The sequence below is a fragment of the Artemia sp. Qi Xiang Cuo genome, chromosome 12 (assembly GCF_049724085.1).
Source record: "Artemia sp. Qi Xiang Cuo chromosome 12, ASM4972408v1, whole genome shotgun sequence".
In the NCBI taxonomy this organism is placed as follows: Eukaryota; Metazoa; Arthropoda; class Branchiopoda; order Anostraca; family Artemiidae; genus Artemia; species Artemia sp. Qi Xiang Cuo.
The window spans coordinates 16,107,814-16,130,459 of NC_142805.1; the positions used below are offsets into that span (position 1 = coordinate 16,107,814).

Sequence of the window (22,646 nt, forward strand, 5' to 3'; positions counted from 1 at the left end):
TTTTTTACTTTTTTCTGATAGTGCATGTTTCTATTGGGACCAGGGGTGGGGTGGCTCTAGAGTAAAATCTGGGGGGGGGGGGTAGTGTGACAAGGGCGCCGATAAACAAAATCTTTGGGGGGATAAAATAATAATAATTTGTTTTTTGCCCTATTTCGATAATTACAAAAATGCACTAGAGGAGTACAAACAAGGAAAAATTAAAAAAAAAACAAATAATTAACGATTATACAGTAAAGTGACTAACATGTCTAACGAAGGTAGACAAATAAGTAGAAACTTCAATCAATAACAAGAGACAGGAGCTGTCAGTCTACCCAACCGCCTATAATAGATAGTTAAGCGGAAAGTCGTATGTTTTCTTACACCGGTCTTCAAAACGAACCGATAATTCATCCATCTTAACACATATATCGAAAACAGGGTATTTTTTGCTAATGTACGTGTTCCGAAACCACAGAGGCTACTGACAGACCTTTGGGTAGTTTAGCTATTGCGATAAATAAGAAGTTTGCCGCTTTTGTGTTAGATTCAAGTGACATTTATATTGCTATTGAGCTAGGATTTTTTGCATTGTTGTGTGTTGTATGCCGACTAATTACCGTGCCCATACTTCTGATACGAAGTTTGCATCAGCCTGTATGTCACTATCAGAGATTTTCCATAAAATGCAAGCTATCAACAGATGGCTTGTCATCTGTGGTCATTTCAATAGAAATTTGAATGACCCTTGACTGCCGCTTTCACAAAGTTTTTGTCGTCACTTCCGCTCGGCATGTCTGTCCTTCCTAAATCTAAACACTTCTCTTATGTTAATAATTGTGGGTCAACCTCAAACCTCGAGTTTGTCCTGTCTGATCATCCAGGACTTCAATCTACCACTATTACCGTTTCAGATGACATTTTATCAAGCAACCATCTACACCACCAGTTCAACATTTACGTATCCCCTTCACAAAATTAAACAAATCCCCGTTGATTTACAAAACTATCATGGGATCACATAGATATATCGTTCTTTCAGAAAACACTTGGTTCTTTGCTGATAAAAATTAAACTCCCTTTCCACCTTCTGACTACTTCACTGAAAGGGAATCCACTAAACCTTGATAGCTTTTAGCTGAGTTGACGCATACTCTTAAGGCTGCCTCTTCTGTATCTGAGCCTTCGACAAGGGTAAAAAAAAAGGCTCAAAAAAATTGTCGAATAAAGGACGATGAATTGCAAGATACCAAGCACCATCATAAGTTTTGGTTTCGGAACTGGACCGACTATAATCGTCCTCACTCGGCTGTTATTTTTCAATGGTTAAGTCAAGCATACGTCAGTTCCGAAAAGTTCAAATGGCAACACGTGAGATAAAAATCATCCTCAGCAGCTTTGGGGGAGAATTTCAAAGCTGACATCAAATTTCTCCTCGTAATCTAACCCTATTGATGTCACTTCGTGGGAAAGACATTTTTCCTCGCTTTTCTCTGATGATCCTCCTACGGTTGAAACCAGTTATAGATAGATATAGATACCATAAATAGATAGATAGATTTATCCACACGAAAAGCCCAATTGGGTCACGGTGACATACGCAAAACAAGCGAAAAAATACAGCAACAAAACAGACTGAAAAGACACTAAAACTGATTATTTAGGAAAATCATTTCGATACCTCATCCCTACCCGGACGAACTTACCAGTATTATTTATATTTAAGTAACACCTACTTCTCAAAACTTCCAAAATCCGATTCCCCCCCGACCTCCCTACCAAATATTTCCAAGTGCAACTCCCTCAACTCCCTACATTCCCGTCAAAACTAATGCAGACTCATCCATCCCTCCACACATAGGTGACCATCCCTCAATCTATGCTCTCCTCCACCATATGTGAAAACTTGACCACCAAAGGAACTTTGTTATTGTTACACCTTCAGCTGTCCATACCCAAAGTCGTCTCATGAAACCTGGTAAAGCCCTAGGATATGATGGGATGCAAACTGAGCACTTCCTGTACGCTACCCCACTTCTTATATAGTATTTGTCACTACTATTTCAAGCTTGTATTTCTCTACCGTGTATTCCAACTGATCTTTCGGAAGGTCTTGTTACCTGTGTGTTAAAGAAGGGCAAAAACCCAAAGGTTTGTGAATTGTACAGACCAATTATTATTTGCTCCTCAATTGGTAAGCTTTTTGAAAAGCTGATCTTTCAAGAAGTAAAAACAATGTGTGACCATTGGGACAGCCAGTTTGGATTTCGCGAATGCTTGGGTGTGTAATACGCACACGCAACTTTTCGTGCTATTTTAGACCGCTATAAGATGCTGAAAAAGAATCTGTATGTGTGTGCAATCGACATTTCAAAGCCGTTCTCCAAATCCATCACTGTTCGGAAAGGTGTGAAGCAAGGCTTTGTGCTTAGCCAGTTCTTTTCAATAATGCTTATAGAGAACAGATTCCAAAACAGAAGTATAAAAAACACATGCGGTGCAAACATGGAATTCTAAAGCTTTCCGAATGTATATTTGTCAAATTGCCCTTTAATTTTTGCCAGCATACCTTATGTTTTACGGAGTTTGTGACAAGGGTGTCAATAATTGAACAAAGCTGACAAATTTATTTAAAAAAAAAAGAATGAGAGAAAAACAAGGAATGAGGGTGCCAGAAAAAATCGTTGGGGGGAGGGGGTGTTGGGATCTCCTTGAATCCCCTCCACCTTGGATCCACCAGTGACTGGGACTTTTATGGCTCAAAGGCAAAGTAGGTGCGTTTGAAGTGGCTTTCTTCTGATGATCTTAAAGCTGCCTGCATTGCCACGGCACATGGACAATATTGCCTGAAAGCATAAAAAGCCTGGACTATTATCACTGAAAAGCATAAAAGACCTACACATCCATCACCTCACTTCTAGTTTTCAATAGTATTTTCGTGGGCATTTGAAATGAAGAAGCATTTAAGTTTTCCAGAAGGGGAATTCATTTTTTGGGATGAGTGCCACTGAGTAAATTTTGGAGCTAGTCTTATATGCCTTATACTACTTTTACCTAAAATATGACAGATAGTCAAAACAAATCAGAAAATAAGACGAATGAACATTAATTGACGTTTTATCTTTAAACTTTACATGTAAATTAATTTATCTAGAGTCTGTCATTAAAAAAACAAAATATGAAGTAATTTTGATAGCAATGCCTTCCAAATCAGTCAGCAAAAATGAGCTGCCAGTCAGTGAAATCCATTTTTTGATGGGTTCTTTCTATTCATTTGTATGTATTTGAAGTGTCTACATCAGCTAATTGAGAAACGTTTTGTATTTTTCTTTTTTGGCTAAAATGGCTGAAATTTATTCAAGTCAAAAATACTGATCGAGACAATGACAAACTAAAGCAAATCGGAGATCGTCCATTAAACGGGTCTTTAAGTAGTCGCTCTGGCAATATACCCTTACCATGGAGTGAGGAAGTTGCTCTGAGCTGCAGTATGAATATTGCCTCCATCAATATGGGTCTTTGAATCCTCGGCTGCCGTTTTCGACATCCATATGCCTTAACAAAGTTTCTAACGTCCTTAAAGATCTCTGGCAATTTACCCTTACCATGGAGCGAAGAAGCAGTTCTCAACTGCAATATGAATATTGGCTCCATCAATACTGCTACTACTACTACTAACAACTCACCGCAGTACAAAGCTGCATGAGGCCAACATAGCTACGCACGCTGCTCCTCCATCCCAATCTATTCAAAGCCTCCCTCTACACCCTCCCAGGAAGTTCTTATTTCCTTTAAATCTTTCTTTATGGATAGATAAATAGATAGATTTATTTTCCATATAACAGTAAAATAATTACATAACAATCTACAAATCCCCACAGAGGCTCCATGGCCTGTAGGAGGGGGATTATGAAAAGATCAAATAAACATTAAACATTTAAACGCTTAAGATTTAAACAATATAAACATAACATTAATATTTAAACATATAAACATAAGTATTTTAACTTTTAACATGTAAAGCATTTGCTTAATAAAAAAAATAAAAATAAAAAAAAAAGGAGAGTTCACTAAATAAGCTTTATCAAACTACAGTGAATCACAACATCTATAAAAAAAAAAGGAGAGTTCACTAAATAAGCTTTATCAAACTACAGTGAATCACAACATCTATATATATAAAAAAAAATAATAAAAAAAAAAAAATTAAATGAATAAAACTATTGGCAGAAGACAAAAGTAAAGAAAATTAATCACATGAAAACAAATATTTTTTTACTAGTCTTTTGAAGGTGCCAAACGAGTGGCATTCTCGAGCCGAATCAGGAAGGGTGTTCCATGTCAAATGACACGCAACAAGAGGATTAAAATTAGATCTTATTTTTGGTGTATGGGGAATTTGGGTATTTAGAGAACTACGGAGTTAATAATTTGACCGATCAGGTACAAAAGAAGATGTAAATCTAAGGGACCTAGGAATATCACCATGGAGCTGAAGTAAAGCGAAAGACGCACAGGAAAGAATATAAAGTTTTTTAATATCAAGTAACGGTTTAGTTGCCGAACGATTTACATCCTGGATAAGATTTATAGCTTTATCATAAGTATTCGAAAGCGGTTTGAGAAAGGAAGGGAAAGTAGACATCCATATGACTGAACAATAGGAAACATAAGAATGAATTAGGCTATGAAATAGGATTCTTAGAATTGGCCCTGGAAAGATTTGTTTGAGTTTTCTTAGAATACCGAGGTTTATGCATACCTTCATTTTAATCAAATCAATATGGTGTTTAAAAGATAAATTTTCATCTAGGAGGATACCTAGGAAACGGACATGGCAATCCTTTGATCTACTAATAAAGCATTTGTATATATGAATTTCAGATAATTGAGGATAAGCCTGAGATATACGAGAAAAAACTAAAAAACTAGTTTTAGAAACATTTAAGGCAAGAGAGTTAGCATCAAACCAAATTGAAACTCTCTCAAAGAGGTCCACTAACTTTGTACGAACTTCATCCTCTGTTCTCCCAGAAGTAATAAGGGTGGTATCATCGGCAAAAGTAACAAGAGAATCCGAGGTATGCAAACTATAGTTGTGGGTAAGGGAGACTGTTGGATGACATAGACGACCGCAATAAAGAGGATTTTTATTTCTAACTGCAAAAATTAGGTTATTTATATAAATTAAAACAGTGCCGGCCCTAAAACTGACCCTTGAGGGACCCCCTGGTTAACACTTGATGGTGAGCGAAAAAGTGGATCAACAGAAATTATTCTACCAGACAAGAAAGACTTGAACCAATCAAACGCACTACCTCTTACGCCAAAATGAGAAAGTTTAAATAGAAGAACACTGTGGGTTAAAGAATCAAAGGCTTTACGAACATCTAGAAACAAAGCAGCAGGAATCAAATGGGAATCTATGGCAGAGTGAAGATAATTCAGTAAAACTACACAAGCATGCTCAGTCGAATGATTTGCTCGAAAACCAAATTGAAAATTGTGAAAAAAATCTTTAGAAGTAAGAAAATTATTAAGACGAGAAAGCATCGCCTTCTCAAATATTTTGCTAAACACAGACAACAAAGAAATTTGGTCGATAGTTGGCTGGATCATTTCGTGTCCCCTCCTTATATAATATGATGACTCGAGCACGCTTGAGAGTACTCGTGAAAATACCATGCTGAAAGGAGAGGTTAATAAGTTTTGTTAAGGGATAAATAATGGAAGGAAGTATGAACTTAATTACTTTAGTAGGAATATTATCAGGGCCAGAAGACGAACAATTTTTCAATCCCATAACAATTTTAGCTATTTCTTTCTCCGTCGCTGGTTCCAAAGACATTGACTTCATACAAGGTGGCCCAAGATAGGACCTGAAGTTGGATCCTGAAGGAGAAGAACCAACAGCCGAAGCGGTCCTTTTGCCAATATTCGCAAAATATGAAATAAATGCATCTTGAACATTCAGTTCACCTTCGATGATTTTGCCATCGAGATCCAAAAAAGAAGGGGCTGATGGAGACTGAAAAGAGGGCCTAAGCACAAAAGTTATAAACTGCCATGTTTTTCGTATATCTTTTCCACAATCTGAAAAACAATTAAAATAATACTGGGACTTGGCCTTTCGACACAAAGAATTATAAAAATTCCTATAAATTTTTAATCGCTGAAAGCAAATAGCTTTTATTGAAGGGCTAGCAGACTCAAAGGCCCTCCAGAGATTATTTTTTCTCCTACAACTCCCAAGGAGACCAGGGGTCATCCAAGGATTTAGAGGAAAAGCATTCTTAGACTTACGATTAGAAGGTAAAACAGAACAAATATCAAGAACAGCGTCTTTAATAGACTCATAAAAAGTATCAAATAAATTACAAAAATCAGGATCACTCTCTAAACCACCCCAAGAAATTTCTACCAATCTTGACCTAAGAAGCATCAATTCCACTTCACCAAAACTAAAAGGCCTCTTACCAGACTCACTAGTCCTCTCAATAGTCAGTTTATCAAAACAGTATCTAGAGTAAACAGCGAAATGATCGGAAATGTCGCTCAATAAAACATAATTTTTGATCAAGGTGGCCGTACAGAAAATATTGTCAATCAGAGATGACGTAGTCTCTGTTATGCGAGATGGGATACATACAGAAGGTAAAGTACCTGCGGCAAGCATGGACGACAGAAAATCCAAAGATACAGAAGACTTTATATCAATCAAGTTTATATTAAAATCTCCCATAATAATTAATTCAGTCAACTGTTTTAGGATGGTATCCAGTAGATCATTAAGGGTGTGTAGAAACCGTGGAATAGAGCCACGAGGAGATCGATAAATAATACCAACAATTAAATCCTTACCTCCACATTTAATATCTACGAAAAGTGACTCAAAGACACCTTCAATATTTCTGGATAAATCCATTCTAAAAGAATATGGGAGATTATTAGAAATATACAAAGCAAGACCACCCTTGGCCATCTTTTGTCGATTCAATCGTTCCATTTTATAACCTTGCAAATCCAAAAGCATATCATTTTTAGAATCTAAAAAAGTCTCGCATAAACCAACAACGTCAGGTAGCCCATCCGAAACAATCTGTTTTAGATGGTCAATTGAAGAACAAAGACCCTGGATATTCAACTGGAGCACTGAAAAATATCCATCCCGCTTGACAGCCTCCCTCAGACTAGAAACATATTTACTTATTACTGTGTGGTTCACTGTGATCAAATCACTGTTGACATGTCCGATAGAATTATTGATAATGCTTAAAACATCTAACCGTTTATTTTCGAGCTCAAAAGTCGTCCTACAACTGGGGGCGTTTCTAATTTACAAGTAAAAAAAAGACAATAAATTTTAGATATGGCATTAAATCATAAAATATACATACACAAAAAAAAAAAAAAAAAAAAAAAAAAAAAAAAATATATAAGCAAAAACCGCGAATTATTGAATCTTTCGTATAATTTATTTACCAGGGGGTTTGGCCAAAATTTGCCCGCGGTCAGTCCATAAATTAAATTTACCGAAGCAATCTCTTGCCGCATTTAAAATTTCACGACGCTTTTTTTGTTAGCGATTCTGATAAAAATATTAAACTCTTTGCTAGTTTAGTCTTTTCTTTGAAAACAACTCGAGCTAATTCCACATTTTTGAAGCGTATTAGCACTGGAGACACTTTAGATTGATCGTTAGAGTCATTCAAACTAAATCGATAAACATTTACAATATTATTAACTTCAAAACCAGGGATCAGCATCTTGTCTTTAATGATAACCGATACTTCTTTCTTTAGATCATTTCCAGGCCTCTGCCTTACTCCATTCATCACTAAGCAATCCAACATCTTTTCTTGTTCAAAGTCATCCACTTTCGATTCCAATGATAAAATCCTACTTTCCAAGCTTATAACCACTGCAAATAGTCCTCTGAGCGATTTTTCTATTTCTTGAAATTTTGGATTGTAATCAATGGAAATAGCATCATGAATTTTTTTTTACTATAATATCAATTGCTTGATTTGCTGTATCAGGGTCTGTAAATTTAGCCTTAACTTGACGGGAAATCTCAGCTGTAAGATTTACTTGCGTCCGATTTAATTCATCCTGGGTAAGAGCTTTTTTTTGCAGGATTAGGCTAGGCGCCAGTGAGTCTTCTGCACTAACGCTCGCTGGGTTTAATGCTAGACAAGTAGGTGATGACGATTTATAAATGTCTGGAAACGAATCTAATTCGGTAAATGCTTTACCAACATCTTTTTCCGTTCTTTTGCGAGCACTAAGGATATCCGAAAGCAATTTCAAATTAGACTCTAAAACTTGGTGCTCAGAATGATCGCCGTAGCAAAAAACTGTATATCTCCATAATCCTTTAGCACCACTTTTTGACTGCAAAACAACTGCTGGCCAAGGGGGGTAACTTTTGAAACTAGCGAGAACAATGTCAAAAGGCTTGAATTTCGACATGAGCGTAGCACTGAAAATAAATAATTACTTATCATTGAGTGGGCCAGTTAATCCAGTAATTTGCAAATAATTTCAAATAATTGCAAGTAGACCAAGTATTTCAATGCACGATTCAGATGATAATAGTGCTGAATACTAATCCAAAACTACAATCCATAAATAATCCTTAAGCCGTAATCACATGCAAGTCACTTGTGTAATCAGATTTTAGCTTAATAATTTCTTACGCAAAATCAATTGGCTCCGTGCCTAGGTTTATCCACAAGTAAAAAATTAATCCATGAAATGGACTTTTTATTTTAAGATGTGAACCGGTCAGAGACTGAATGAGTACTGGATACTCTTATCCCAGACGAGGACGACCTGCTTTCCATTTAGACCTAGACGGTTGGCTGAAAAGGACAATCCTCTGCAATGTGTCATCCTTCATCCGCAGAACGTGCCCTAGCCATCCCAATCTTCCCTTCATTATAACCCTAGAAAGAGGAATTGAAGCACATTTTTCGTACAGCCTACTGTTTGAAATACGGTCAGTCAGCCGGGTATCCAGAACAATTCGTAGGTGATTTCTCTGGAAAACATCTAGTAAATCTTTATCCGCTTTTCGGAGCGCCCATGCTTTAAAGCCATATTTGACCACTGTCATCACTTTACCTCCCAATATTCTAATCTTGGTTTGCAGACTTATCTTCCTATTCTTCCAAACTTTTTTTAACTGTGTAAAAACACTCTGAACCTTGGCTACTCTACTTTTAACACCTTCATTGCTCCCATCGTCTTTACTAATACTACCAAGGTAAGTGAAGCTGCCCAACTGATCAATCTTTTCGTTACCCAACGTCGCCTTTTCATCTTCACTTATTCCTTACTTCTAAAAGATCATTCATTTTGCACATACTTTCATCTTTGGTGCTTAAATCATCAGCATAATCTAAGTCCAGGAGACTTTTTCCTCCTCATTTGATTCCGTGGTCTCCCATTACCTTTCCTGTGCTCCTTAAGACAAAGTCCATGAACATAATCCATATAAAGGGGATAGAACATAACCCTGCTTAACTTCTGATTTAATACAAAACCAGCTGCTAACCTCATTTCCTACCTTAACGGCAGCAGTGTTATTTTCGTACAATCACTTTAATGTATTTGTCTGGTATACCGTACAAGGATAAGACCTTTGCTAAAGCTCTTCCAGCAACAAAATCGAACGCTTGCTCATAATCTATAAAACTGAGGACCTAAGGTATTTGACAACTAAGGCACTTCTCAATTATTAACCTAAGAGGGAAAGTTTTGGCGACACATCCTCTGCCTTTTGTAAAACCGCACTGTTCTTTTCTTAAAACTTTGTCTACAGCATCTCTCAGTCTAAAGAGTGTCATATTACTAAGTAATTTGCTACCTACAGAGACCAGACTAATGCCTCGAAAATTACCACACTCACTCTTATCACCTTTCTTATATAGTGGTTTAATTAAGGTTGTTTTTTTTTTAAATCGTTAGTTACTTCCTTTTTTTCAAAAATCATATTCATAATCTTCAGTAACTTTTATCTAACCTCAGAGCCACCATATTTAAGAAAATCATTTACCATACTATGAGCACCTGGAGCCTTACTATTTTTTAATCCTTTTGGCACTGTCGCTAATCCTTCATCACAAGACAAATCTTCCTTCACATCCCAGGTATCACAAACTTTTTCATTTTCCTCTATATCTTTTCCTGCAACTGTATCTTGGTTTAGCACATTCTCAAAATGTTCCGCCCATCTCTCTTTAACGCTTTCCTTATCGCTAATTGTGGCCCCGTTTCTATCTTTAACAGGGACAAGTCAGGACTAACTACTCCCTCTCAATTTATTAACATGCCAGAACAATATTTTACTATTGTCCCGTCTAGCTGCATCTTCCAGATCCTCGGCATTTTTATCCATGGCACTTTACAATCCCTTTGTTTTCATATGATCTATCACTCAGATAATTCGTGTACAAGCCCTTTCACCTCTCTACTAAACATAAAGCTTTTTCACTAATATTCCTAGCTGCAGTCCTAACTTTATTCCCCAAGATACCATCAGCAACTTCACAAATTGCTATTTAAAATTATTCAAACCATCTTCCAAATTGTTAAATTTTAGACTCTCAAATTTAGTATTCAACTGTTCCTGGAAAGTTTCTCTCAGATTCACATTCCGGAGTACCAACATCATAACTTCCCTGGAGATTGTAAACCCTCCAGAATTTCAGCTTTACATTAACCCTACCCGCTACCAAATGGTGATCTTTACTTTCAACATGAATAACAGTATTCATATATACCCTAGTATCTTGTATTGATCCTGCCAGTCTTCGGTTTACTATAACATAATCAATGAGGCTTTCATTCTCACCATCCCGTGAATACCATGTCAACTTATGGGCCATTTTGTGACACCGTGTTGGTTGTAGTTAGATTGTTATACCTTCAAAATTTCAAAAGTCTGTAGCTATTACTGTTTTCTTTTCCTACACCAAATTTACCGACCTGGGGGTTAAAATCTCCTAGCAGAAACACCATATTTCTACCTGGGACTCTGTCTATTTGCTCCTTTAACAGTAAGTAAAATTCATCTGAGTCAATAGTATTTCCGTCAGTCGGTTCAACAGGGGCATATACTACTATAACTGATATCCTGAACTTTTAGTCATAAAATTAGCAATTAGTATTCTATTATTAATACATTCCCAGGCTAAACAAGACTTAGCAGCATCCGTATTCATCATGAGCCCTACTCCCTGTCCATGTACCCCATCCTTCCTTCCTGGTTGAAAAAAAAATCTATATCACCTAATTTCAAGCTTCCTACCCCTGGGATATGAGTTTCTGAAAATCCTAATAAGTCTATTTCGAATCGTCTGAATTCGTCAGTCAAAATGTCGATACGAAATCATTTTTTAACGTTGTAACATTCCAAGCTCCAATTTTCATGTTCTTTAAATCATTGAAATTATTTTTGCCTCGGGAAAAGCAATGATCCCGGATACCAGTGCAGGACGGGGATCAACAGTCTACACCGAAGCGCTTAAGCCGGCTTAGAACTGGACAGATAGAAGTCCCTTGGGCCTCCATTATGAATGGAGGTTTTGTTGAATCCTGGGCCCATCTTATTCACAACATGGTTTTCAGCACTTGGCAACGCTCTTCTATCAGCAAGAGTCGAAATCCTGCACTGACAGTCCCAAGCCTATTACCTATGGCTCATTATATATATTCATGCCTACAAATATTATGCTACTACGGGGAGGTAACCCATAGTAGATAAGTTAGCCAGGAAGAGGTTTTTCAGCCCGAAAACGCCCATCAAAACAGACCAAGCCCCGAAGAATTATCTATTAATCAGAATCCCGTGCGAATGCTGCGTTGTTTACTACGCTATAATTTCCTCGAGGGGTGCCACTCCTCAAGTAGGAATAGAGTTGGCCGCAATGTCCCCAGTCTTGCAGGTACTTCGAAAAGGTCGAGGCAGCCCTTTGCAGAGGCCGTTGTTCATAGATCTGGATCTTACGTCCTGCCGCAGTTGTCCTTCATTAGAGGATCATCCCATGATGGTGCTCTGCGTCACCATGCAACTTAACCCATTACTGGGAGAAGGTTTGTAACTCATGGGATGTGTGGTTTTAAGGGGTCACCCTAGTAGAAAGTTAGACTATTTACTTGAACACTTCTTTAGACATAGTTAAGAGATAAGACACTCATAAGTACCCCAAGTACCCCACATTCAAAAGATTGTACAGGGTATAAAATATTACCCCATTCATAGATGTCATTGTGACTGAGCACGTGGAACATTTTCAGAAGAGAGAGGACATACTCCTAGCCACCTCGGCCCAGAAACGAAAACCAAACAAAAAAATAAACAATTTTTTTTTTTCACTGTAAAATATCCCATCTCATAGCTACAAATTCCATTTTACCAAAGGTAAATTCAAAAAGGCACCTTCTTACCCACCTAAATAAGCACAAAAAAATTATCTTACGGGATTTAAGACTTATTGGTATTTAAATGCCTTAATTAATGAATGATAATTTTCACAGACTTTTATAGAAACTCATAAGTTTTCACGGGCCACCCTAGTAGAAAGTTAGACTATTGGCTTGATCACTTCTTTAGGTGGATTTGAGAGACGAGACTCTCACAAGTACCGTAAGTTCTCCACATGCAAGAGATTGTACAGGGTATAAAATACTGTCCCATTCATAGATGCACTCGTGACTGAGCATTTATAACATTTTCAGCTGAGAAAATTAGCGATTACATACCCCAACTAACGCGGCCAAGAAACAAAAAACCAAACAAAAAAGAACAAGATTTACACTAGGCACAATGTGATATCCCAAGATATCACAAATATCACAGATATCACAAATTGAAGGTTTCTAAATTATACAGAAGCTCACATAGGGATTTTCGTATACTGTAACAAGCAGAGTAATTATAATTAAAGCAAAATTTATGCAAAATTTTGGAAAAAAAGATAGGGAGCAAAAAAACGAAATATTCAAAGATGAGTAATTTTAATTGGTTTCAATTCATCAAAACAACCTCAAAATCAGTTATTTTCATATAATTAAGAGGTAACAAAAAAAATATCATAAAATTGACATCCATTTGCCTTACAAAAGTTTCTAACGTCTTTAAATATCACTAAAGGCTTACTCTAGATTGCTACAGGAGTTGTAAAATTCTACTAAAGTAATATCAAGACCCCAAGGTAAGCGCTCAAAGCTGCTGAGTCTCTTTACAGATGGTGGAGGGTAAACCACTTTGTGTTTATTGCATGTATATTACGGTTAACTACGGTCTGAGATCCAAACACTCATTGACATGCCAGCAAGCCAAATGACAGGATTTGACTCGGAATCTAACAGTTTAGACAAAGTCAATTTGATAATCCTGAATTCAGATATATGTTAATGTTTCTATATGTCAATTTCCTTGGGTTTTTCTTATGCTTAAAATAAAGTGAGCTATAAAATATTATAATTAAAGAAATTACTTTTTGCGCAATACAACAGAGCAGTACCGTAGAAGTTGTCTACTTATTGTTTTATTTTCTCTTCTTTTTCTTTTGTTCTCATTTCTTTTTTCTCTTTTTCCTCGTTTTTTTCTCTTTTTTTCGTTCTGATTAGAATGTCAAGGTTAAAGAACATAGTTCTGGAACTTAAATCGGAAAGCTCTATTTCTCAAAGCTAATGGATTATTTCAAAATAATAAAGTAGAAATGAATAAAGACCATTTTTTATTAATAAAAACTGAAAAAAGTCCTAAACTACCAATTATTTTTGCGTTAGTATCAAAGTATTTCAAGGTTAGAAGCGCTTTAAATTTGCTAAAGGAAGTCCTCGTGTAACTCGTTTTTTTTATTGTTAAAGAAATATACCTATTACAAAAAGCAATTTCACTCTGGTTCTCAAATATTCCACTGAGCAATTTAAATTTGCGTCAGATGCCATGTTTCAGCAATTTAAAATGTTCAAAAGCAATGTGAATTTGTAGAAAAAATCCGTGTGTTACTCATTTTGCTATAGCAAAAAAAAGCCTTTCATACTTTTATATCAATACTTCAGTCATAAGATAAAAACTTTACACCAGTCCTTCGAGAAGGTTGTCACTCACTCAGGGTGAAAATATTAAATATGTGCACCTATCTCACAATTATTTTATTTAGCTCCGTTTTCAGGCCACCCGCTCCCCGCACGGAGTTCGACACGGATTATCGTTTTGAGTACCGTGTTCAACTAGGGTGGGGCCTTGTCAGAACCCTTGTTCAACCCTGCAATTCTGGCGCGTTACGATTTTGAAGAACCTGTGTCCAATACGCTTGGAACTCGTAAGATTAAAACGCTTTAAATTTTGGCTTGGTTGAACATAAAGAACCTGAAAACGGTTTTTGTCACAGCCGCTCAGAACACGTTTCAAAGCCGGTGCCTGAAAACACAACTTCGTGGAAACCGGTGCTGATGCTGAAAGCCGGTGCTGAAAAAAATGAATGCGTAACTTTTCCCGTTTTTTAGGATCAGAGAAACCGAAGACCTCCTCGTGGTGGATTTGGTATTGATAAACCAAGATTTGGTGGAGATTCTCAATTTCGAACTAGAGGTAAGAATCGGTCATTGGAATCCGTGATCGTTTTATCTTCTTTTCTTTTTTTGTTTTAAAATTCAACTTTGAAATTTAAATATAGTTGAGATTATATAATCCGTGCAAACATAACATTGATACAAAGGTTTTTATACATCCTATTACACACACACATAAAAAGAAAGAAAAACAATAGTAATAATTTATGCAATGCAATGGAAGAGTGAGTATCTCTTAAAACAAAAAATTAACAATCTAGTCAGAAGCAATCTGCTGTAACAGTGTTTCTTTAAAAAAAAAAAAATTGTCTAGTGAGAAGAAAATGTCCATTTGTAGCTGATTTGGGAACGGTAATTATTATTTGCATTAGTCTTAATAGTAAAATGTTATTTAAAAAAAAAAAATTACAGAAACTTAAGAATGGAGAATGGATTGCTTCTTTTAAAAATAAGATATACACTATTATGATGTCGGGAATAGCCACATCTATATTTATATGGCCTTTTCCGTCTGCTCCTCTTTCGTATTTCAATTTTTTCGTAGAAAACCAAGCAGGGACGAGAAACGTGCACCGTTATCGCTTTTTTCTGAGGAAGTTGCTTTCTGTTTGAATTTTCTGTGCAAGCTTAGGCATAAATTGCATTCCGAAACTCATCTATCATTAACAATAATTAAGTATTTGTTAGTCGTAACTACAAATTAATGTTCACTGGAGCATTTTGTCGTATGTTTCATATTTTAAGGAATTCTCTCAGAAATGTAAGTTGACATTCAACTAAATCCTGCTCAGTTCTATGTCCCTGATTCGAATGTTCTGTTTTGAATTTTCTCAAAATTTGTGAGGAAAATGCATAGATAAAAATTGGCTACAAAAGATAAAGAATAGGTTCTCGTCGGGTCTACCCATGGGCGCCCATAAGGGAGGGCGGCAAGGGGGCGCTAGCCCCCGCCCTGGCTGAATGACGGTATTATATATTTGTATTTATTAAAAACACTTTTTTTCCACCAAATTAGTTTTTAGGGGAAATTAAAGAGCTCTACTAATTCAAAAATGGACAGAAATAAAGTCTAATAATCTTCCAAGCGTAAAACTACCACAAATCACTATCAAAAATTAAATGAAACTCAAAACGAGCAAAAATTAACATTACTAGGGCTGACAACCCCCCTGCCTTCTCAAGATAACTTAGGTTTTACTGAAAAAAAATAACCGTGGATTGTCAGTTTAATATACCTATATTGATATTTATTCCTTAAAATAAAAAGGGTAAAAAAGTGACTAAAAAAATTTTTTTTACTTATTTAAGTAAGAAAAGTGAAAACATTTAAACAAATTTTTTTTCCAGTAAAGCGCAAATTGTGTTCTGGTCTTGAGAAGGCATGGGGGTTATCAGCCCTACCAATGCTAATTTTTGCTCGTTTCGAGTTTGACTCGGCTATTTATTCTAATTTCTGTTTATTTTCAGTTTCAGTTATTTATTGGTGGTGATTTGTGGTAGTTTTACGCTTGGATGATTACTTGACTTCATTTCTGCCCATTTTTGGCTTAATGGGGCTCTTTAGTTTTCTTTGAAAAACTTTGTTTTGTGGAAAAAGTTTTTTTTAGATGAATTTCTGTTCGTTCTTCATTGACACAGTCATTTTCATGAAAAAAAAAATATTTTATATCTTTTCGTTCTTTTTCTATAAGAATCCATAATTTGGCATAATTGTGGGGTTTGACATGCCCAATATCCCTAAAGACATAGTTACTGGACCGTTATACTTTCCTGAACAAAATAGTTGTCTCAAAATTTTGATTAGATGTGTTTTGGAAATAAATCAGCTTGAGAGATGGGCTGATTGCCCTACAATCTTTTTTACTCTTGGAAAGGACCCTAGAACTTATAATTTTTAATTGAATTAGCTTCTTTAAATGTTTCAATGATATTTCTAGCTATTATAGAGTGGTGCTACCTATGATATTGCTTATATGCATTTTTGAAAACCTGCATGTACACAGTTTTTCGTTTAATTGGAACGCCCCCTAAACACTTCCTAGAAGCTTTACCTTAATACTCTTAGCGTCATTAGTTACAGTTGCTGTAGTTGTAGTACTAAAAGTATACACATAGTGCCTTCTGGCTAGTTCAAAATCCCCCACAAATTACTCTTAAAGATCTAACTTAATAATATAAGTTGTTCTTGAGATAGTGCTTTGTCACCTTTTTTAAAATCCACATGCTCATAGTTTCTTTTGATTTAGTTCAACGTCCGCCTAAATATTTCTTATATTTGATTACTAAAGACATTGATATATTCTCTTTGGACTATCGGTTACAAAATTGCTATCTCACAATTTCGATTGAACGTGTTTGGGGAAAAAAGGATATCAGGGAGGGAGGGGGGTATTATTTTCTCTCCGTCATGCTTGACTCTTAAAATGGAACTAGAACTATGAATTTCCAATCAAATGAGCCTCCTCCAAAGTTCACAAGACCACCTCTTCATAAAAACCTTACATCCCCCAGGGCATAACTTAAAACCCTTACCCCCATACTCTGGGGGGTTGTGTCAACCCCAAAGGCCGTGTTAGAAGATCTTTGACTATTTTTGAACAAATGTCTATCTTAAAATTTCTATTGGATGCCTTTGGGGAAAATATGACGTGGTGTTGGGGTATAGTTGCCCTCCAATAAATTTGACTCTTCCAAATGGCTCTTCAAATTCCGATTTCCAAACCAATGATCCCCCTACGAAGTTTATATGACCATCGTTTCCATAAAAACCTCAAATGCCCTCGGGGCAAACCTGACAACCCTTGCCCTGAGGACTATGAGGGAGTTCTTATTCTCAAAGATATGATTTTTGTACTTATAAACTACATCAAAAAAATAACTATCTGGGGATTTTGACTAGAAGAATTTGGGGAAGTGATGGGCGTGGGGGGATGGTTACCCTCCAATCACTTTTGACTATGTAATAGGGTATCAGCCATCTCAATTACCAACTAATTGAATCCCTTTTGTAGTTTTTACAACAACAAATCATCATCTTAAAATTTCTACAAGATGCGTTTCGTGAAAATACAACGTGTGTGTGTGGGGGGGGATGTATTTGCCTTCTGATCACTTTGACTCTCAAGAATAGCACTATAACTTCTGATTACCAATCCAATGAGCCCTCTTTGAAGTTTATACGACCACCATTTCTACAAAAACCTTGTATGCCCCCAGGGTGTAACTTACAACCCTTGTCTTGAGGGCTATATAGAAGGGGGGTTCATCCTCAAAGACATAATTTCTGGACCTTTCAAATACACTGAAAAAAATGGCTATCTAAAAAATGATGATTGAATGTGTTTGGGAAATGATTGGTGTACGGGGGGAGGGGCTGGTTGACCTCCAATCACTTTTCACTATTAAAAAGGCCAGTAGAACTTCTGATTACCAATCACATGAGCCCCCTCCGAGGTTTATATGACCACCCTTTCTATAAAATAAAAGTTCAAATTAGGGATAAAATCCTTTTTAATAGACAGTGTATAGAAAATTCACAAAAAATACCAGATATCTCGGTCACATATACAGTAACCGTCATCATTAGTAAAACTAAACTAAAACAATTTAAAACAAAAGTTTATATACGAAATCAATAAAACTAAATATTTTTTAACTTTTTAATCCTTTTCAAATTAAAGGCGGAAGCTAGCCTCTTTGATCTTCTCGGCTGTGGTTAATTAGTATTCAACGCTATAACTCTTAGACAAGGATCAAACTACATTGGGCGAATTGGACTTTGCTCTGTCAGAAATTAATAAATTATCATAGATAGAGTTCAGCCCATATTCACCTGTATCCCGATTCAAAGCAATATTCTTGAATAAGATTTTCTTTATTTCAAGAGTTTCACGAAAATTTTGCTTTAAACCCTATCCCTAGAAATCAAAGAGACATTCTCGAACAAAGTAAAATGGTATGGAAAATTTAAAATGTGTTCTGAAATGGCTGAAGTAAAATCTTCAGACTTAGAATCTTGCTTTAAAGCTAGAGAAACAGAATCTCTATGTTGTAATAATCTCATTACCAGACTTTGTTCAGAACGGCCAACATATCAGGTTCCGCAAATATATCGGAGCAGATAAACCCCACTTCGCTGCCCTAATAAAGTTGCTTTCTTCCCAGAATTTCGGAAACTACCCAAATTATTATTACTCTTTAAAGCTACCCTTAGACCATTGCTTTGTAAAATTCTTTTAAGTTTTTCACTTAGCCTGGGTATATATTGTAAGGAACAAAAACATCCTTCTCCCGAGTTGTCTCCAAGACTTCCTTAGAAATCTCTAGAAACCTTTTTCTTCTTTTTGAAAAAGTCTGGTTAATTAACCATTCGGGATACATGTTGCTTATTAGTATTTTCCTTAGAAAAGACAACTCCTCCTCAACAAATTTTGGAGAGCAAATACTAAAGATCCGATCAGTTAAAGAGATGATCAAATCAATTTTTACTTGGCGAGCGTAACTTGAACTATAAGACAAAAGTCTATTGTTATTTGTCTGTTTTCTATAAATTTGAAAATACAGACTATTTTCATTTTTCAAAAGAAGAACATTAAGAAATGGAAGTGTCCCTTTCTCTTTTAATTTAAAAGTACAATTTAAACCCCCCCAAACAATTAATATATTCCAAAAATCCTTTTAATTCCTCCTCCCCATAATCCCATCTACCGGCCCCAGAAAATATGTTTTAAAAAATATGAATTTAGCGCAATTGTTTCAATATGGTTTCAATATGGTTAATTGTTTCAAAAGGTTTAGTTAAGGTATGGTTAATTGTTTCAAAAGTTAGGCACCTGAGAAAATTTGGCTGATTTTCGAAAAAAGGGGGAAAGACCCCCTAAAAGTTATAGAACCTTAATGAAAATCACACCATCATATTCCGCGTATCAGATAACCCTACTGTAGAGTTTTCAAGCTTCTATCTACAAAATTGTGGATTTTTGCATTTTTTGCCAGAAGAAAGATCACGGGTGCGTGTTTATTTGTTTGTTTGTTTTTTTTTTGTTTTTTTTTTCCAAGGGTGATCGTATCGACCCAGTTGTCCTAGAATATCGTGGGAGGGCTCATTGGAATGGAAATTGAAAGTTCTAGTGTCCTTTTTAAGTGACCAAAAAGAATGGAGGACAACTAGGCCCCCTCCCACAATCATTTTTTTCCCAAAGTCACCTGCTCAAAATTTTGAGATCGCCATTTTGTTCAGCATGTTCGAAAATATTATAAGTATGTCTTTTAGGATGACTTAATCCCTCGAAATTCCCGGGGGGAGGGCTGAAAGTTATGAACTTTACCCAATGTTAACATATAGTATTGGTTATTTGGAAGTATACAGACGTTTTCAGGGTATATTTTTCCTGGTAGTGGGGGGGGGGGGGGTCAGGGGTTATGGGGGAGGATCTTTACACTAAGGAATTGGTAATGGGGGAAGGGACATTGCAATTAAGGGGACGCCGGACTTCCCAGCATTATTTAAAAAAAGATAATAAATTTAATATAAAAAACAAGTATTTCAACTGCAACAGCAGCAACATCGAAACTTTAAACGAACAGAAAATATTACATATATAATTGGGTTCACCCCGTAGTCAATACCTCGCTCTTTAAGCTAAAGATTTTTTAGTACTTTAATAAGAGCCATTTATTCTAATTAACGGATTTTGTGATTAAACGCTAATTTTTAAAGAATTGGAACACAATTCGAACTTCAGCTTAAAAAGCAAGATATTGACTAGGGGGTGAATCCCCTAATAAACGTATTAAAAATATATGAATATAGAAGTTCCTTACGTAAGTTAATTCGTAAGTTACGTATATTTATTACTAATAAAAGCGTTCGTAAATAAAAGTAAACAAGTTTTGAGAAAGCCATTTAACCAAATAAAATTAAATTGATATGAAAATTTTTTGTTTTAATTATTCATGTACGGTGAGCCAAGATCCAAACCTGCATTTACTCAAAAACGTTCAGAAATTAACTACAAAAAACAGATTTTTTAAACTGAAAGTAAGGAGGGACATTATAACTTAAAATGAACAGAAATTATTCCGTCTTTGTAAGGGGCTTTCCCCCCCTCAACGCCTAGTTCTTTACGCTAAAGTTTGACTCTTTCACTCAACTTTATTTTTTAAAACAATGAAAAACTTTAGCGTAAAGAGCGAGGCGTTGAGGAGGAGACAGTCCCTTTCATATACGGAATAATAATATAATAACATTAATATAGTGGCTATAAATTGAAATTAGATGATAGTACAACAGCAATATTTTGTTTAACTAATGTAGAAGTTTTGAGTAATAAGAAATAAAGAAAACGGCTTTCTTGATATTTGGGGGGAGGGTTTCCAGAAGAATCTAGTTGCACTATTTCCGTGCAGTGGGGCACATTCCTTGTGTTGGATATATAGTAATACAATGTCTCAAATAACTTTCATTTCATCTCATACTTAGTTAAAAAAAACTTCAATGTGTTTTGAAGACACAGTGAAACATTGCTTAAAATTGGGCTAATTTTTAGTACATTTTTATTTCACTTAAGTTAGAAATGTTAAAACTATACTACCCTAAGTAGTGCTTGCTATTATGTGTTTAAGTTATTATATGTTTCCTTCATTAGTTGTGTAGTCATCGCGTTTCAACTCATGTGCAAGGTTTGGAATCAATTAAATGGGGTCAGTGATGTCAAAGTCCAAAAACCCAGAAATATATCAACAGTCTAAACGACACGAATTGCACACGGTGGCACGGTGCACAATTACAAAATGGCATGAATTGCACACGGTGACACGCTTTGCGACACGGTGGTATATTTTCCGAAAGACGAAGACCCCAAACTATTACTAAGCAACAAAAAAGACGTGGAACTTTTCAATTTTGACTACAAAATATTTACCCCCTACTTACCCTTACTTACCCTTTACTTGCCCTTAAAGTTGGACACGCAGACACTTTACTTACTTTTAAAGCAGCACACGACCAAAGAGATCGACCTTAAAATAATATAAATAAATTAAACTACATGTATATTTTCTGTATTTGCTGTTATATATGTGGATACATATGCGTAAAGGGTTTTTGACCTTTCCAGAAAAGGCTAGGAAAACTAAAAAAATTCAATTCTCTGATATTTCCGCCTTCCCCTTCCCAGAACATGATGGGGACTGCTCTCAAAATGAAATAGGAACGCGTAATTAAAATAGAAATAAAAACATAAAATAAGATCAAATAGTAATAGTAATAAAAACGCGTGATTAAATAGAAATCAAAGCGCGTGCATAGCTTCAATTCATGTTTATAGTTGTAATGTTGATTGTTTATATTGTGTGTATAGTTTTAAGTGCACTTGTAAGTTGTAAGTGCTGTTTAAGGTTGGAATCTGAAGTGCAATTATCTTCCTCTTTTTTATAAAGTCTTTGTTTTTAAGGATCTTTAAGAGGTGGCATCTCAAGATCTAGTGGAACCCCTTCGTCTCAGAGAGTTTCCGGATACAGTGGCAGTTTCCGTGGCTCTTTCAATGACCGAAGAGGGAGAATTCGACACTGGGCAGAAGATCGAACCGGAAGAGATCGACGTGATAGAGGTGGCTATGGAGCAAGAAATTTTCAAAGATAATTCAGAAGAATTTTCTGTCATTTTTATGATTATAATTTTTTTTTTTCTTAAACAGCTGTTTTCATTGGAAATACGTATCGTTTGTATAAGTAGTATATTTGCTAGAAAAGAAGGTGTTGACAATAGGTAGAAGGAGATCTTTACTGAGTTTCTGAACTTCTTGCATTCCATAAATCATCTAGGTCCTCCGAGTGAGTCATTGAGTGAGGTTCTGAACTTTTTGCATTCCATAAATCCTCTAGGTCCTCCGAATGAGTCATCTAGTGAGGTTCTGAACTTCCTGTATTCCATAAATCCTCTATGTCCTCCGAGTGAGTCATCGAGTGAGTTTCTGAACTTCCTGCATTCCACTTCCCTAGGTCCTCCAAGTGAGTAATCGAGTGAGGTTCTGAACTTCCTGCATTCCACTCCTCTAGGTCCTCCGAGTGAGTCA

The 22,646-nt window shown here is 35.9% G+C and overlaps 1 protein-coding gene across 1 annotated transcript in view; it reads left to right on the forward strand.

Annotated features, from left to right (window-relative positions):
- The window catches only part of vir (VIR_N domain-containing protein), a 126,850-nt gene extending 104,573 nt beyond the window's left edge, over positions 1-22,277 (forward strand). Inside the window, exons 13-14 of the mRNA XM_089097800.1 lie at positions 14,506-14,590; positions 22,026-22,277. Of these exons, the coding sequence (XP_088953926.1) occupies positions 14,506-14,590; positions 22,026-22,213 (273 nt within the window). The 3' untranslated portion in view covers positions 22,214-22,277. The remainder of the gene's footprint in view (positions 1-14,505; positions 14,591-22,025) is intronic.
- Positions 22,278-22,646: the final 369 nt, after the last annotated feature.